At 39.0% G+C, this 19,202-nt stretch overlaps 1 protein-coding gene across 1 annotated transcript; it reads left to right on the top strand.

Annotated features, from left to right (window-relative positions):
* Window positions 1-12,381: 12,381 nt before the first annotated feature.
* On the top strand, window positions 12,382-12,915 carry LOC148031619 (protein EXORDIUM-like 2). The gene is made up of 2 exons (XM_087685590.1): window positions 12,382-12,612; window positions 12,655-12,915. The coding sequence occupies exons 1-2, from the start codon at window positions 12,382-12,384 to the stop codon at window positions 12,913-12,915; spliced, it is 492 nt and encodes a 163-aa protein (XP_087541716.1).
* The last annotated feature ends 6,287 nt before the right edge of the window (window positions 12,916-19,202 follow it).

Genomic DNA, 19,202 nt, shown 5'->3' with positions numbered 1-19,202 from the left:
GTTTTGAGTACATGGATGTTTATATTCGGAGTTCATATGACGAAGTTATGATACAAGCAAGTTGCAGACATGCACAAAGTAGAAAAAAAATGAAAATAGAGAAAAGTAATTTAAAAAAAAACATAAGCTTTGAAGCTAAATGCCTTAAGATTTTATGGGTGAAAGGGAGTGGAGAGAAACTATAAAAGGAGGATAAGGAGAGAAGGAGGGCCATCATCAAATCAAGTGAGAGAGACTAGAGGTTGAGCTTGTATCCCTAGCCTTCTTTGAAGACCCTCGTCAAAATTTGGAGAGAAGGATTAAGGATGAGCTTTAAGCCCCTCATCTACATTGAAGTTTCCATCATTGCCAGTTGCTATGAAGCTTGGTACTCCTTATCTTCCTCGATTCCACCTTCTTCTCTTCTTTCTCAAATTGATTTTGATCATATATAGAAAGTCTTTTGAACATGTATCTTGCCTATATCTTAGTTCATTAATTTGTTTACCACAATCAAGATTCTTATGAATAAGTTTTATTTCATTGAGTTCTTCTCTCATCTCAATATGTCCCGGCAACAAGCGACTTTTCACAAACCCCCTACATGAATCTTGTGCGACAACGCCTACTTTGCGGGTTAGAGTGGTTGAATTGTTTGTGCAAGACTCTAATTGGAATGTTTTCAAGAAAGCACTCAAAGATGAATATTTCCTCGAGGATTATGATATTGCGGGTTATAGTGATTGATTTGTTTGTGAAAGACTCTAATTGGAATGTTTTCAAGAAAGCACTCAAAGATGAATATTTCCTCCATGATTATGATATTGCTACACAAAAGGCATTCAAAGAGTGGGTCTACTAGCCCAACAAAGGACTTGTTGCTTCCGTGTTGTTACGGGAGTTTGAAGAGCAATACAATCACTTGGATGCACTAGAGCAAAGAGCTCTAAACTCAGGAGAAAGTGGAGTTATTCTTGTAGATGGATGATTCTGCACTTTAGGATGATTTGGGAGAGCTTGTTGAAGATCGTACGTAGCCTATGGGATTGAAAACGGATTGGTAGGATATTGTCGATCTGATTTCTACATTGACAAAGAGGCGAAGATGGAAGGCTTGCTTGCAGAACGGCATGCAACCACCACCAGCGATGTCCTCTCCTACCTCAACTTTTCCTACATCTCCTGTTTCTCCTTCCACTTCTTCTTCTATTTCTCATCCTGTGTCGATGCCTACTTCTATTCCTATGTGTATTCCTACTGTGGTTATCAGACCATCTACAAAAACGATTGTCGAAGACATGGTGGAGGAAATTTCAAAGAACTTGAAAGATCTTCAAATTAAGATGACTAGAAGGGAGATGTAGCCACTTAACCCAGCTCCAATTTTTTCCCCAACCTCTTCTATAAATGATCGTGTTTGCCATTGTATGTAATGTGATAGTCCAGATCATGAGCGGAAGGACTGTCAAGATTTTGAAGAGGCAAAAAAGGCTGAAGTTGGTAGTCTGGAAGGATAAATTAATATGTCTCGGAGATACAAAGAAACCTTGGGGGGGGGGGGTCACTCATGAATATATGTATATATGATGTGACTTCAAAATAAGGGGTTTTTAAAACACCATTTTTATACATTTTTTACATACAGAAGGGTGTCATATAAAGGGGTTACTTACAGATTGAATAGAAAAGGGTTATGTTTTATTCAAGAAAAATTCACAGATGAGGATATTTATAAATAGACCATGAACTCACGTTATATAGAGAATATATATATAGTGAACCCCCCGAGAAAGCAACCGATTAAACCAAATTTTGGTAAAGGAGGTATGAAGAAATCATTGTCGGAGTCTCTCTTAAGCTCTTCTTATATGATGAGAGAGGTGGCAAGAGAAGCTATTGCATATGCTCTTCACTTGGAGCAGTTGCCGAAGGAAAAATCTCCTTTATGGTCCTATGCACTGCATGCAGAGAAGAAGGAAAAAGCTTCATCATCGAAACTTTCAGCCATAGGAGATGCAATCGAAAAAGGGATTGGATGGAATATTGATCAAGTTGATGTCTTTTCTATCTATGCTTACATTGCAAAATCTCAAGGATTTGAAGCACTTGTTGAAGAGAAGTAGAAAAGAGATAATGATTAGCCTGAAGGATTGAAGAGGGTGATTAGGAGGAATGACCCAGCTTCTCAGCCTTCTTCTTCAGGATCGGATGGCTGATGTTTAGAAGCCAAAAGTTCAAGAAGATCAGAAGCCAAAAAAGCAACCTAGATTCAAGCTGCTATCCAGCATTGAGACGACCACAGACTTGAAAAAGATACTTGAGGATCAGATTCTTAATTGAAAAATTGAATTTACTCTTGGAGAAGTCTTGGGGATTGCCAAAAGAGAATTTCATGATGTTATCATCAACATCATTTAAAAAAATGACAAGTTATTAAAGAGCCGACACAATATATGATCCATCGAGAGGCTTTTACTATTGTCGAGGCTATTCTCTAATGGGTTGCAGATTGAGGAGGTTGATTCTAATGAGGAGACTATTGAGGAGTCTATAGATGGAGCTTTATGTATGAAGTCCAAGAAATGTCTTCATCCTTTACATCAGTCCATACAGTATGATGAGAGTGAGGATCCACCTAGATTGGTGCCTCATAGCCACTGGGCTCGTGCGACTACAGAGACTGTAGTCAAGCTTGGCGTGACATAGACTCCTTGTGTTTCTCTTTTGGATCATGGCTCCAAGATTAATGTCATGCGGGGTTTATATGATACTGGTGGATGGCTAGTTGATATGGACCATGGTTGGCGTATGCATGTAGCCAAAAACACTACAAGAGATTTGTATGCTGCTTGTCCGAACTTGAAGATTTCTATACCGAGTCTCAGATGGAGACTAAGGTTTTGGATGATGGGTCTGCCTATGCATGGATCTGAAGCACGGATGGAAAGACAGCTACCACGTTCATGACCGTTTGTATAAACCATCAATAGAATAAGGATTTTTTGAGGGGTTTCCCTCTTCTAGTAGGAGAGTCTGATTTTTGTTAGGTACCACTATCTTGCAAGATGATAGTGGTACGAGTCAGGGAAAGCTCTTGCCTCCTGGCAACATCAGTTTTTCCTCATGTATTTATGGTGTATCCACTGAAATTACTTTATATTTTTAGCATATTTCTGATGTGCCTCAAGCAGCAAGGCAGTATGAGAAAAGAAAAGAAAAAGAATTGAATCTTGCAGGTGTTTTGCAGGAAGAAGACAGGATAAATACCATATTCGGGAATATGGAAATTTCCCATAAGTTTGGGACACATGGTCAAATCTTTGGATTTGTCATAACTTGAACACTATACCTCCAAATTGAGCACTCTATAGCTCAATAGATTCCATTTTTCAAGAGCTTTCCAATGATAGGTCATAGCATATGGTTTTGAGAGAAACTTATGGGCATGTTATTCGGGTGCCACCTTTTTAGTATTCAAAAAATGGGAATTGGGAGATTCCCAAACTCACTAATACTGTGTTGATAGATGGTCTCTATGATGGCCTTTCATGCTCAGATACTATGGAAGATCTTTCAGTATTGCTGAATACTAACAATCAAGAGTTATCATATGTCTTACAGGTCCATTCTCTGGCGATGTGTTGTGAAATTGCTGATTTCATGCTTTAAGAGAAATTGAGGGATGAGGATTCTCAACAAAAAGCATTCTTTGCTGACATATTTCAGAAAAAAGAGTTGGATGTTGTTGTTTATACACAACAAAATTTGTGTTTACCAAGGTATTTTCAACAAGTGCTGAAATCTGTAGGTTATAGCAATGAAGCTAGAGTTCAGACAAAATATAAGATAGCTGACAAGAAGGTTAGACCACTTGTAGGATTGCTACCTTTGGACAGTGATGAGATGGTTAGGAGAGCTGCTTTGCAACCTCCTTTGTGAGATCCTGCAAGTGTCAGATGTAAGTTTTCAACTGAGACATTGAAAGAGATGAAGATTGGAACTAAAGATTTTCTCCTTCCTGAAGAGGTAAGATGTTTTGAAGAGATGTTATGAAGACATGGAAAAGATTTTACCTTTTTCCCACATGAAATTGAATGTGTTGATCCTAGGGTTGTGATGCCTATGGTTATTTTTACCATTCTGTATGTCCCTTGGAATCTATGGCCTATTCTAGTGCCAAGGGCTCACTTTCTCAAATTGGTGGAGCTTTTGAATGAGTAGATCAGGATGGGGATTCTAGAGCCATCTCTAGCTCCATATTCCAATAGATGGTTCATAGTTCCTAAGAAGAATGGGACACTCAAATTCATACAAGAATTACAGCCATTGAACAAGGCCACTATTTGAAATATTGGTGCAGGACCTATTGTGGATGAGTTTGCTGAAGCTTTTGTTGGACATACGTGCTATCTATTCACTCGCGGTGATCTTTATTCTAGATATGATCAATTCTAGCTTGCCCTTGAGAGCAGAGATTTGACTATGATGAAGACACCTTTAGGCTTTGTTTGGATGTGTACACTTATGTAAGGAGCTACTAATTCGGTTGCCCATATGATGAATGGGATGAACAAAGTTCTACAAGATTTTATTCCTAAGCTTACCATGCATTTCATTGATGACTTATCTATTAAGGCTTGCTTTGAGAAAGAAAATGATGATTCTTTAGATGATCATGGATGCATGTTCTTTGTGGTTTCACATATTAGTGATGTTAAAAAGATTCTTTGTAGGCTAAGGAAGTGAGAGTGACCTTGTCAGGATTAAAATCTATTTTTGGAGCCAGAGAAGTTTTGATTGTTGGACATATGTGTGGATATTATGGCACGAAGCCTTCTCCTGCGAAGGTTGATGCCATAGAGAAGATTGCAGAGACTTGCTCTTCTACTTCGCAAGTTTGTAGGTTTCTAGGAGCTTGTGTTTTTTAATCTTATTTAGATTCCTCATTTTGCTCATGTTGCATATGATCTCTACCAGCTCTTGAGGAAAGGACAATGTTTTTCTTGGTCGGAGATGGGACATACTAAAGCTATGAAAAAATTGAAGAAATTATTGAGAAATACTTTGACTCTTCGAAAGACAGATTATGAGTGTGGGAGACCTATTTTTCTTACTATTGATACTAGTCCTATTGGCATTGGATGGGTTGTTGGCCAAGATGATGCAGATGCAAATAGATATGCTATTCGATTTAGGGTGAAAGTCCTAAACGAGCGGCAACGTAGGTATTCATAGATTAAGAGGGAGCTCTTGGAAGTTGTTACAACTCTCAAGAATGACATAGAGTACTTCATTGGTGCTGTTGTGGTGGTCGAGATTGATTGCTTTCCTCTTCTAGGTATGATCACGAGTTTTTCTACTCTAGATATTTCCATGCTAGGTGGATTGAGTACATAAAAATCCATGAATCCTAAGTTCAGGCACATAGTAGGTAAAGACAACCCAGTAGCCAATATACTTTCACGAGCAAGGTATGATGATATGGATTTTCCTTGCATTGATGATGTTGATGATAGGGATGATCTTTTAGCCATGCATGTTGATCATATTTGTCATGTGTCTGCTCTGGAAAGCTTTGATGAGTCTTTGTATCCATGAGAGTATTTACAAATTGGTCGTTACTTGAGTGCCATGTCTAGACAAGATGGATAGGTTGATGTAGACTTCAAGAAGATCAGGAGAAAAGCTTATGGTTTCTTCTTGCGAAGTGGGATACTTTGGAAGCATCCATGAAAGCACGGAGGACAACCATTGAGAGTTGTCTGTGATAGAGCTTCACAAGTGCAGATCATGAAAGAATTTCATGAAATTCTTTGGACTGGACATCAAGCTAGACGTCAAGCTATTTGGGCAACCTTTGAGAAGATCAAAGAGTGCTATTGGTGGAGAGGCATGTACAAAGATATCTCACAGTTTGTTGAGACATGCCTTGATTGTCAGTTGTTCTCTTTAGTGAGGCATAGAGATGAGCTTCATCCTACCTACCCGCTATGTATTCATAACAAGTGGGTTCATTACAAGTGGGTTCTTGATTTGATTACTATGCCTATTGGTTTATGGTAGACACACTACATTGTTTTGGCATGAGAAGATCTCACAAATCAAGTGGAAGGAAGAGCAATACAGACAAAACTCTACTTTGGTGGTTTGTACATTTCTATTGGAAGATGCTATTTGTAGGTATGGATGTATTGGAAAAATTATTGCAGATAGAGGTGAGTTGGATGCTGATGAGACTAGGGAATTTTTCTCTCGCCTTGGCATTAAAATTGCTTTGACTTCAACATATAATTTAGAAGGTAGCAGGAAGAGCAAAAGAGGACATCCGCCGATTGTGAAAGCCTTGGCCAAAGCATGCTGTGGACGGTGTGACCTAGGTTGTTGCCTTATGCCTTATGGACTGATTGCACTACTCATAGTATGACTACAAGTTATATGCCAGCTTAGTTTATGTATGGGTAGAAGCCAGTCATGCCTACAGAGACTTGCACACTTATTTGGAGTGCTTTAACCTGGAGGAAGCTATCATATATATATCCTCTACAACATGTGTGCTCAAGGCCTATTTACAGATATCCTTATCTATGAATTTTTTTGAATAAAACATAACCCTTTTCTATTCAATCTGTAAATAAACCCTTTATATTACATTCTTCTATATGTAAAAAATGTAGAAAAATTGTATTTTAAAAATACCTTATTTTGAACCCACATGACACACACATATATTCATGAGTAACTTACCCGAGGCTTTACCATGGCAGCAAGAAGAGATAACTAAAGAAGATATTTTAGCTCTTCATATTCGCTAGTTGGAGAGAAGACTTAAAGATATTGAGAGAGCAATTCAAAAGCTCAAAGAGGCCAGGATTTGCAACAAAGACCACTTTGATAGCAGACACAAATTGAGACCTAAAGAGATTAAGGAAGGAGATTGGGTATTGGTCTATGATAGTAGTCTAGACAATCAATATAGTGCTATTTGCAAGGTTTCGAGACGATAGTTTGGGCCCTATTTGGTGCAGCATGTCCATGACAATGGTACATATTCCTTAGCAGAGCTTGATGGTACGGCCTTGCGGATTGCGATTGTAGGGAAAAGAATCAAACTATTCAAGAGAAGAAATGATGCAGCCTATACAGTTGAAGAAATGAAAGATGAGATTCGTGATGGACTTGAGCCAGGAGATGATGAAGATGAAGACATGGACATTGCATATGATTTTACAAAAGATGAAGATATTGCATTGATTGTCAAGCTTGGCGTTGATGAGGATGGGTAGCTGTGGCCCAAATCTGGAGGTTGTGCAAGTTTGGAGCAGGCGAATGTCATGATGCTGTGCATCCACCACTGCGAACCTGAGGGCAAAGTTTTTTCGCCAAGGATTTGGACACATTAGTCAGTGTCATCACATTAGTCAACATCATTAGGATTTTATTTCCTATTGTGTGTATCTTTTGTATTTGCATTTGCATGATCCACGAGCACCTGTAGTTAGGCTATGCACAATTTCTTCAATGCATTCATAATTTTTTTGTAAGCATCACTCGATTGATTGCATAACATGGATTCTAATTTGCAAACTGCATGAGTGATTGGGCACAAAGTTCTTTTTCAAAACATATTCTTGAAAGGACACATTGCATGGAAAAACAGATAACTATTTTTAAGGCTCAAGGATCCAAGGAAAAGACCAATTGGTTTTGGACTTTCCTTGTGTGACAGTGCTCTGGAGAGGCTCAAAACATTGACTAATAACTTTGGTGCTCAAAGAGCTTGCAAGATATTTTGACTGGCTTCACCATAGGTGAAATACTTTCTAGAAGAATACAAACAACAAGCTTTGAAGCTGGATTCATTGCTAGTCAACCCTACATTGGGGGAGGATCCCTCTATTGAACCTCCTGGTATTGTAGCAGCTTTGCAACACGTTATTGTAGCAATCAACACTTGAGCAAGGGATTTGGTGAACAACTTGCCACCATTACTCATCCAAGAATTGGTCTTTTATTCAAATAGGCATTGGATGTTTTTCTTCGAGTATTGAAGGTGTTCCCAAAGAACAAGGTCTTAAGAAGCAAGGTGATATATTTCCTTCATTGAATGGTTGAAACACTTGGTAGTGCGGTGCTTCCATTTTTGCCAGCTCCTTTTCAACAGCTCTTGATTGAGAGTGAGTGAAGGGAGATGGTGGATGTCCTAGTTCTTATTAATCAACTCATGAGCAAGTTCAAAGTTAACATCAAGGACCTTGTACATGAGCTTTTTCCTTTCATTGTTGGACAAATTTACTATATATTATTTAAAGAGATCTTTCCAGAGGGTCCTCGAGCCCATACTAAGAAAATGCAGACATTAGAAGAACTATAACGGGTCTACTTTACATTTCTGCAAGCTATTATTATGAATGACCTCCTAGCACCCAAAGGGAGCCCCGTTTTAAATGAGATTATCCAGTCTGTTTTAGTTGCATCATGTGGGCATAAAGATGCTCTTGTAAGAAAGGTTTGCGTTAAGATTTTTGTGGAACCCGTAAAAAGGAAGATGATGAAAGCAATGATGGAGGTTGGCGTCAGAGAAGAATAGCAAAAGCTATAAAGGCCTTAAGCATTTTGAGGAAAAAGCTTTGTATTTTTGGGGGGCCGTCGAGCTTAAAAAGGGGAGGTGACGACGAGGAAGGCGAGGCTAGCGGAAGAAGTTGCTATGACGAAAGAGCAGAAGATGAAGACGAAATTGACAAAGTTGCAGTGACAACGAAGAAGAGCTCTGAAGAAAATGTAGAAGGTGATGAAGCAGAGAGACAACGCAGAAGGTGACGACGAGGATGTCGACGTTTGTTATTCTACCCTAGCCTTCCATGCCTTGGACCCTCCTTCCAGACCATGTACTTCAACATCAAGCATGCCGTCTTCCCCATCTTTGACTCATATATTGGCTCGCCACTTGCACCATTCATGCTTTGTCAAAGCGAGAAATCTTGGTCTCAGTTTGCAAAATTTGCAGAGCTAGTACGCCTTGTAATTTGAGTCGTGTGTTGCTACGTGGAGTTTATATATTTCATATGGCCTACAGTCTGCACTGGTTAGTGCTTACCAAAGTGGCAAACTTGGTCTCAGTTTGCATAAATTTGCAGAGGTAGCCCCTTGTTCGAGTGTTGATTCCCTACTTGGAGTTTTGGACAAGGAAAGAAGTTGGAAGCTGCTAGTAGATTCTTCAACCCTATTTTTGTACCACGAGGCAAGGTTATGGCCGTAACTTACCGGCCTCCAAGAGATGGGAATAGGAGCATTAAGAGTAATATCTTTGAAGGCTTATACCATCTTTTCTTCATACACACACGTAGAGTGGATCTTCTTCGTGAGAAGTTTTTATATTTGCTTTGCTATTGAATTCTGAGAAGCAACTACCTGAACAATCAATAAGAATATGACTCTTCATCACCTTTTGGATGTCATTACTACATCAGTTGCATCTTGAACTTTGTTGTATTGAAACAACTAAGAAGTAAAAAGCTCCTTTGTAGTAATATTGCATGGAAGAAGATGATACTAAAGCAAAGCGAGAGAAGAAGGGTATTCTTGATTGTGCAAACTTGATCAAATATGTGAAGCTTTCTTGTCCAAGCTTATGATTAATGAATCTTTTCGACAACTTAGGCCTTGAAAGAAACATAAATCTACTTGAGAATTCTTATTGTATCTAAATTTCTTCTTTTCTGCAAATATTTCTTGAGTTAAGTACTCTTGATCATCTTTTCTCTCATCTCAAAGCGTCCCTGCAGTGAGCGACTTCCATAAACACCCATGCGTGTTATTCAATGTGAATGGGTTTTGCATGTTTATGAAAAAATCAATAGATGATTGATTATTACTTATTTCCTTAATTTTTCTCATAAAATAGATAATTGACTATCAAGAGCAATCATTTTCAACCATTTGCAATCAATATCTGTCATAAAACGATGAAATTTATCACTTACTCATAAAATCACTATTTATTTCACACATATCTCGTATTCGGAAGGTCGTTGATGCTCATTAACAATCTCTAACACTCCTCCAAACATTGATCTATGCTCCATCGTGTCTCAAAAATCATTTCCCATCGAAATCTCTCAAATTAGCCCACCCCCTTTTCTCATAGGTTGAACCATAGAAACATACATCAAGAGGAGAGAGAGGGAAGAGAGAAAGATTGATGAATTTTTCATTTATGCAGCCATTTCATGCAAGGAATTTGATGATTAAGAGTAAAAAAATTAGAGATTGCATGGAGATGATTAGTGACAGCAACCCTCCCACGGCAGGAAATGAACATGAAACCAAGGTAGAAGCATGCAAAATCTATGCACATGGCTGAGCCATTAATCTCAAAACTGAAAAGAAACCATAAATCTTCCACTTAATAATGAACTGATTCGTTATCTTCATCATCTTCATCCATAGCTTCAATCATTATATAATAACAAAAGGGAAAAGAAGAATTTCTGCACAAAAGACAGAAGAGAGAGGAGAGAGAACAACTTTTTGCACCACCAAAAAGAAGAATGTGCGATTGGACAAGAGAGGGAAGGGAAAGAGGCATATAACCACTCGTGCACTCCACCCCACCTCTTCCCCAAAAAGCACACCCCTTCGTATTTTTATTATTTCTTTGAAACTTTGATACATTTGATATTATAAGGCCTTTAGCCTTTAATTTTGAGTATTCCGACCCTTCACCAATGCATGCACGTAACACTTTTGTGCATACCATTTATTTATTATGGTGTATGTGGATGTGGATGTGGATGTGGCCCCCTCATATAAGTGTGTATTTTAGTGATTTTGAAACAATGTAGTATTATTCTCTTGATAAAAAATGAAAATATGATGCATGCTTGGATTCTTTTGTGCCTTGTTTTTATGCTTCTTTTGGGTGTCATCATATTCCTCCCACATTGAAATGTGAAGCGTCCTCGCGAACCTTGCCAAAGAAGAACCACTGTCTAACACAAAACAACTTCCAAAATTGTTAGTAAAACAACTTCAATCATAAGGATGAGGGCTAGCCATGGTAGGGTGTGGGACTCCAAATCCATGACCACCAGAGTAAGGGAACTCCTGCCTCCATCACTCCCACACTGAAAAACTTGTATAATCTCCAAAAGATAGGGTTCTATCTTTCATAAGGAATTACAGTAACAACTTCTCTGTCCAATGGAGAAAAAAAATGACTTCCTCCATCACATAGCTCCAAAGGCACTTGAAGTTTTTGTTTTTTAGCATTGTTATCAATGAGGATAAAATTATTTGAGCTAGTGGTCCCCTTGCAAAAGGGTTTGCATTGTGATTGCTAGTGATAAGTATCACAAGGGTGTGTTTTAGAATTTTAGAATGTGTGCTTAGGTTTGATAGTTTTAGCGTTTTGTTTCTTTGATAGTGTTATGTATCACTTTAAATCTGTGTGTTTTTTTTTGCTTTAAAAGGGCATTGAGGGTTGGGTATGTGGGCATAAGAAGGAAAAGAGGGTTGAAGCCATGCTAGCAAAATGGTGAGGGTAAATATATGAGGCCCATGGGAGGGTTTGTTAAGGAGGAGGTAAAGCTAATGAGGGTTTGTAATAGGGAGCTTTCGATAAAGTTGTATAGGTAGAAAGGGAGAGCATGGAAACAACCCTTACTTAAATTATATACATTAGTTCTATAAATATTATATTTTCAATTCTCCCTCGGTTTCTTTAAGGATATTTAATTGAATTAAATGCTTATAATTAAGTTTTTTTTAAAAGACCAAGGATTAAGAGAAAAATGATTTCTCATGAGGTGTAGGGATAAGGTAAGAAATTTGTGGTGCCACAACTTCTTCTTTTATCTTCATCGATTCTTTCTCATCCTCGCGCCCTTCTTTTTCTTCTTCTTTTATTGTTATTCTGATGATACGTTACTGAAAGAGAGAGGAAAACTGGAAGCACCATGCTGAACCAATGGGAGTGGCTCTGGGGCAAACCGTACAATTTGCCAAAGTGCAAAATGAAGCGTCTGAAGAATGACTCCGTGTAGTCGGCATCGGCAAGGAGGTCACCGACAGGGAAACCTGATGATCTCAACACAACGTGTTTGGCAAAATCCTTGAGAAAGATGAAGTGGATGGCCATTCGGATCTCCTGAGATGTGATGGTGGGCTTCTTATTATAACGGGCGAGGCAGGAGGCCTCACGGGAGAGCTCTTCTTCTTCTTCTTTTGATGGGATATGACTCTTCTACTGTGTGTCTGACACAAACGCCTCCTCTCTCTCTCTCTCGTTATATGTAAACGATTCAATGTCCGGGTGTTATTGCTGGTGTGTGTTGTTATGATGCATAGTGGTGCTTCGTGCAGACCTTTGAATAGCCGTTGGCTCTGGCGGCTTTGGTCCCAAGTATGCCCCTCATTCTCTCTTACCACAACGGGCCCCTCCTCACCGGCCCCAAATGGCTCTCGGTCTACCTTATCTGGTATGGCGCCTTTACACCCACCCAGTGCTCCCTCATCACCGATTTCCTCTCCTCGCTCTCTCCCTCGGTTGTCAGTAGCCACAACCCCTCCATCAGCTCCTGGTGGGAACCCCTCTACGCCTACCACGACAAGCTTAACGCCTCCGTCCTGACCTACGTCAAACTCAACAGCTAGATCACGGTGAGGGCGTATTCAAAGGGGAAATCTCTGAACCGTTCGGACATCGAGGTGCTGGCAGTAGGTGCCCTACGGGTGAAGCAGAAATCGGGGGTGGTGTACCTGGTATTGACAACGACAGACGTGGAAGTGGAGCGGTTTTGCATGAACTCGTGTGCCTTCCATGACCACATCTATGAAGCAAAACTCTCATACTGCGCTACATATTCTCTTTCTCTCTCTCTCTTTGGAATCTCATTTCCCCTCCTTTCTTCTTCTCTTTCTTCTAATAATATGGATTGATGCAGTGCTCATGTGTAGCCCATGATATCATGCTCTACGAGTGGTGACCCAAATCCATCCTCTTCTATGACCATTGAACAATGTCTGCCTTTGTTATGCCCTCCCAATAAGGATAGTTGTGACCATATCTACAGTCCTTTCATTTGTGCCTCCAATTATCTCTCTCTTGCTCTAAAATTCCAAGTGCAACTGTGGACTAGAAATACCATTAGGCTTCTTGCCTTTCTTCTTCCCTCTCTTCATGATCTTGTTTTTTTTTTTTGTGGTCATTGCTCAAGGCTTATTGTAGCATGCCAAATAGCATGATTAAGAAAACCTTTACTCCTTGGTTGTAGGGAAGGATCTTTGTACAAGTGGTATGTGTTGTAATCAAAACCAAAAAATCATAGGAGCAATTACCTCCTTCACATTCCAACTCAGATTTGAGATCAGCTTGTTTCCCCGGCTGCGCACCAAAATGACAGCAACCCTCCCACGGCAGGAAATGAACATGAAACCAAGGTAGAAGCATGCAAAATCTATGCACATGGCTGAGCCATTAATCTCAAAACTGAAAAGAAACCATAAATCTTCCACTTAATAATGAACTGATTCGTTATCTTCATCATCTTCATCCATAGCTTCAATCATTATATAAGAACAAAAGGGAAAAGAAGAATTTCTACACAAAAGACAGAAGAGAGAGGAGAGAGAACAACTTTTTGCACCACCAAAAAGAAGAATGTGCGATTGGACAAGAGAGGGAAGGGAAAGAGGCACATAACCACTTGTGCACTCCACCCCACCTCTTCCCCAAAAAGCACACCCCTTCGTATTTTTATTATTTCTTTGAAACTTTGATACATTTGATATTATAAGGCCTTTAGCCTTTAATTTTGAGTATTCCTACCCTTCACCAATGCATGCACGTAACACTTTTGTGCATACCATTTATTTATTATGGTGTATGTGGATGTGTATGTGGATGTGGATGTGGCCCCCTCATATAAGTGTGTATTTTAGTGATTTTGAAACAATGTAGTATTATTCTCTTGATAAAAACTGAAAATATGATGCATGCTTGGATTCTTTTGTGCCTTGTTTTTATGCTTCTTTTGGGTGTCATCAATTAGTTGATTGCTTGTTCTTGGCCTCTCACCACCCCTCTCCCACAAATTGTCATGAAGGAGGGGGGCTTTGTTTTATTGCAGGCTGCCATCTTTTAAATGCCCCCTCCCTCTATTTGATAAAAATTCTTTAAATCCCCCCCCCCCCCCCCCCCCCGCCCCCCCCCCCCCCCCCCCAAAGGTTCATGGCCATGCCCACTCAAATTGGGTCCAATTTTGACCTTCTAAGTGCCCAACTCCTATCTTCTTCCGCAACTGGTGATCAATTCGAGATCTAGAAAATTTTGTGAGTCCATCTGGAGGTCTTGAACGTCCTGCTTTGATCCAACACTTAAAAAAATTATGACAAACTGTCGTGAAGGAGGGGGTGTCATTTTGTTACATATTATCATTTTTTAAATGCCTCCCCTCCCCCATTTGATAAAAATTCTTTAAATCCCCCCTCAAAGGTTCATGGCCATGCCCACTCAAATTGGATCCAATATTGACCTTCTAGGTGCTCGGCTCCCAACTTCTTCCTCATTCGGCGATCGATGAGATTTGAAAAATCTTGCACATCTAGCTTGAGGTCCTAAGTGACTGAGAAGTTGTCTTACTTTGGCTCAGTACTCAAAAAAATTATGAAAATTTTACAACCACTCTAGAGGTCAAAATTTTAAAGAGATTTGCATTCTCATCAAGTCACTTAAAATTGTTGAATCTGCATCTTTTACTTCCGTTGGGCTTAAAATTTCACTTTAAATTTGCATCATCAAGTGAAAAGAGAAAAATCATGTATTACTGATTGTGTTATGAAGATCAAGAGTATTGTAGAAGCTCTTAGATGTATCACTATGCTAGTTGATGATGATGATGTTATGTGTGCATGCTTAGATGGACTTGGAGATGAATACAAGAGCTTTAGGTCATCTATGAAAATGAGGGATGAAATCCCTAATTTTACAAACTTGATTTTTATAGTAATTCTTGAGGAGAAGAACTTTGACTTGGATTCCTCTTCTTCTCAAAGCAAAAATAATTTTGAATAGGTATTTTACTATACTAGTACATGTAGAGATCGTTGATAGAGGCCAAGGTGGTAGTCGTGAATCAAGGTTATGATGCACAAAAAGTTAGAGGAGGATAGTCTCGAGGAAGGGGTGCCAAAGAGAGCAAAGTGTAGACTCTAGTAGGCAATAGAATGCTAATGATAGCAAAGAGTATTGGATTTGTGAAAAAAAAGATCACATTTCTAAACATTTCTTAAAAAAGAAAGTTGAAATTAGAAATGGAAAAAAGTAGTAAGGTAACTATGCATCGAGCAACAAAAATAATGATGACAAAAGTGAACATTTGTTTGTTATGCAGCACTTTATAGACACTATGACTCTATTGATGATGGCTCATCAAAGAATGATGTATACTATATAGATTCAGGTGCCTCTAACCACATGACTTATCATGGAGAGTGGTTTAGAGAGATACACAGTCTAGAGTCTCCATGCCTTGTGGAGACAGGGGACGATACAACTCGTCCCATTACACATGTTGAAAATATTCATTTGAGTATACTGGATGGAAAAACTAAGTACTTGGATGATGTGCTACATGTACCAAATACTATAAAAATTTTGATTTCTTTCTGTTAGATGGTAGAACATGGATTGCATGTCTAGTTCACATCTGATGGTTGTTGTTATGTAGAAAATCTAAAAAATTATTGCACATTGATTACAAAAGGAAAATCATTATGTTCTAGTAGATTTTTTACTGTTAATGTAAGTCTATCCAAAATGGATGATCACATGCTTGCACAAGCTTTAGGTATTATGGTTGATTGAAATTTGGCATAAGAAAATTGGTCACGTGAATGTACAATATCTGAAAGACATGTAGTTAAAATAGATTGTGGATGGCTTGCATAAGTCTAAAGTTGATGGGATGCACAAATTATGTGAAGCATGTCAACTTGGAAAGCAAGCAAGGTACTTGTTTCCACATGAAAAGTATGTATGCAAAAAGCCACTTGAATTGATACATTCTGATGTGTGGGGTTCCTTCATTGATGATCATACTTGCAGAGTATGGGTTTACTTTATGTGTAAGAAAAGTGAGATATTCACTCAATTTAAAAGCTCTAAGGCTTCGGTTGATAAGGATTGCATATTAAATGCGTAAGATTGAATGGAGAGGATGTACATCTCTCCAATGAGTTTTTTGATTTTTTGTAAAAAATGTTATACAGAGGTAGTATACATGTAGATATAATCTGCAACAAAATGGAGTTATTGAGAGAAAAAATAGGCATATTACAAAGGTGGCTCATGCATTGATGTCAAGAAGAAATTTATCTCATTACTATTGGGTTGAAGTAGTTGCTATTGATGTATACATTATGAATAGGACACCCATTGCTTTATAAATGGTATGGCATCCAAAGAGAAGTTTACAGGCAAAAATCCAAATCTATCCCATATGAAAATATTTTAGATGTATTTCTTATATGCATATTCCCGATGAGTTATGTGGTAAATTGGATCCTAAAGTAGAAAAATGTGTATTTGTTCGATACTCTCTTGAGAAAAATGGATATAGATGTTATAATCCTATTATATGTGAGTTGAGAGTTAACATGGGTGTTATTTTTAATGAAATGAGTAGGTGGTACAATAATATGTAGAATGCTATTGGGATTGATGAGCATGAGAGTGTGGCTATGTAGAAAATAGGTCAGTAGTCACAAATATTGAGTGGAACACAAGAGTCTCTAGTCATTGTTCTGTTGATAGACCTTGGATTCGTCGATTGAGAACACAGGTTACTCCACCAAGTATATCATAGATGTCAAGAAAAGGTAAAGAGAAAGTTGGGACTATCCCATTGTGATAGATGTATCATCAAGTTTCTCTCAAATTGGTGTTGATTCAGATAGCTCTAATAGAGTTTAGATGAGGAGTTTGGGACTCCATCTATTAAAACACTTGGCGTATGAAAGGCACAAGAGGATGGTAAAGCATGTGGTAGTGATCTAGATCCATGCAAGTCAAGTAGAGCGAGAAAGACAACATAGTGATTCACATATGAGAGCTATGTAGCTCATCACTATGCATGCATACCTAAGGTTATGCAAGATATGAGACCCACTTTTTTTGAGAATGTAGTAGATAATGAGTATTGGGATCATGCTATGAATGAAGAAATGGCCACACTTATTGATAATGATATATGGGAGTTAGTACCCTTACTTGAAGGCAAGAAAGATATTGGCTCTAAATGGGTTTATAGGTCAAGCATAAGCAAAGTCAAATGGATCTATTGAGTGCTATAAGGCACAACTAGTCACCAAAGGGTATACACAAACTTATGGTATTCAAGTCTCCATTTCTTTCATGTGTGTGTGTGTGTGTGTGTGTGTGTGTGCTCTTGGACGCTTCACCTCTCTTCCCTCATGTCTATTTTCAAGTAGATGGTCTAGTTGTCATTCATTGTGGCAATATGAGTAGCATAAAATTGGCTAGGAACCATATGTTCCATAGTAAGACAAAACACATTGAAGTGCATTATCACTTTGTGAGAGAGAAGATACTCGCACATGAGATCAACTTGGTATATGTCAGCATAAAAGATCAGATAACTAACATCTTTATAAAGGCATTGGGTGGAGAGAAGCTTCAAAAGTTTTGGAGCTTACTTGGAGTTACAGAGATATAGTTGAGCGTGAAGGGGAGTGTTGAGACAACAAGCTTAACACGCGCGGAAATTGATGGTGAAATGCTTGGTTAGATGGGTCCATATGTCTATGTCAAGATTGTTGGGGAGAAGGAAGGAGTCTCACTTGTAGCTTTCTTGCTTGCACAATGGGGGAATACACACAAAGGTGGAGGCTGAAAACAGTTTTTCTCTTCTTAGTTGTGTAAGCCAAAAGAACTATAGTACAAAAGAAATAGAAGAACCCTATATATGGTTCTGAAACCAAACTCAACTAACTAAGGTGGTATACTATCTGAGCCAGAAACTAGAGTAGATAAGTATAGCTATCATCTAGCTATTATTCATGGGCGGTGTACCAATCCCATCTTCAACTGACAAGTCAGTGACATAAATGCACAACGGTCACCCTGGCATATCACGAGTGGAGCTTGATATCTCAACACTCCCCCCGAGCTCAATCCCAATTCTTGCACACCAAGCAAGTCTCTGAACTTGCGCAGCTTCTCTGCGCCCAATGCCTTCGTAAATATGTCAACTACCTGATCCTCTGTGCTAACATAAACTAGATCAATAAGACCTAGTAAAACCCTCTCCCGCACATAGTGATAATGCACCTCAATGTGCTTTGTTCTAGCATGATAGACTGGGTTATTTGCCAAGTGTATACTGCTCATGTTGTCACAATAAATGACAATTGGCCCATCTGTAGGCTGATGCATATCATAAAGTAGGTTATGCAACCAAGCTACCTCACATGCAGCGATTGTTGCGGCACCCCTATACTCAGCCTCTGTGCTTGAAAAGGCAACTGTAGGCTATTTCTTGCTGCTCCAAGTGACTGCAGCACTCCCAAAAGAGAACACATATCCACTGGTAGATCGTCTATCGGAAATACTACCAGCTCAATCAGCATCAGTGTATCCATACAACTGTATCTGAACCCCAGTCTCATAAAATAGTCCATACTACAATGTGGACTTCATATATCTGAGTATGTGTCTAGCCGCATCCAAATGCCGTTTCCTCGTAGCCTGCATAAACTGACTTACCAATCCAACAGCATAGCTCAAATCTGGCCTGGTAATAGTCATATAAATCAAACTTCCTACTATGCGTCTGTACATAGTAGGATCTTCGAGAAGCTCACCTGCATCTGCGCTTAGCTTCACATTCTGCTCCAAAGGAACTGAAATAGGCTTACAGCCTGTCATCCCATATTTGGACAGCATGTCCAATCCATACTGCCTCTGCAAGAGCCGTATCCCTGTTGGTGATCTAATCACCTCAATGCCCAAGAAATAACACAGCTCTCCCAAATCCTTCATCTCAAACTTCTGCTTCAATAGCATTTTCACATGAAGGATATCTTCATCACTGTCACCTGTCATAATCAAATCATCAACATAAATGACAAGTAGCATAATACCTTTCTCCGTTTTTCTCACATAAAGTGAGAAATCTACCTTGGAAATCTGAAAGCCAATAGTGACA

This window comes from Lygodium microphyllum, chromosome 9, assembly GCF_053477565.2.
Source record: "Lygodium microphyllum isolate KBCC chromosome 9, Lygodium_microphyllum_v1.1.10, whole genome shotgun sequence".
NCBI classification, from domain to species: Eukaryota; Viridiplantae; Streptophyta; class Polypodiopsida; order Schizaeales; family Lygodiaceae; genus Lygodium; species Lygodium microphyllum.
The sequence above is the reverse complement of the archived record's forward strand: the minus strand, read 5'-3'. Positions and strand labels throughout refer to the sequence as shown.

Coding starts and splice junctions, on each gene's coding strand:
- LOC148031619 (XM_087685590.1), top strand. CDS start 12,382: ATGCCCCTCATTCTCTCTTACCACAACGGGCCCCTCCTCACCGGCCCC. Junction 12,613..12,654: donor ACGCCTCCGTCCTGACCTAC/GTCAAACTCAAC, acceptor GCGTATTCAAAG/GGGAAATCTCTGAACCGTTC.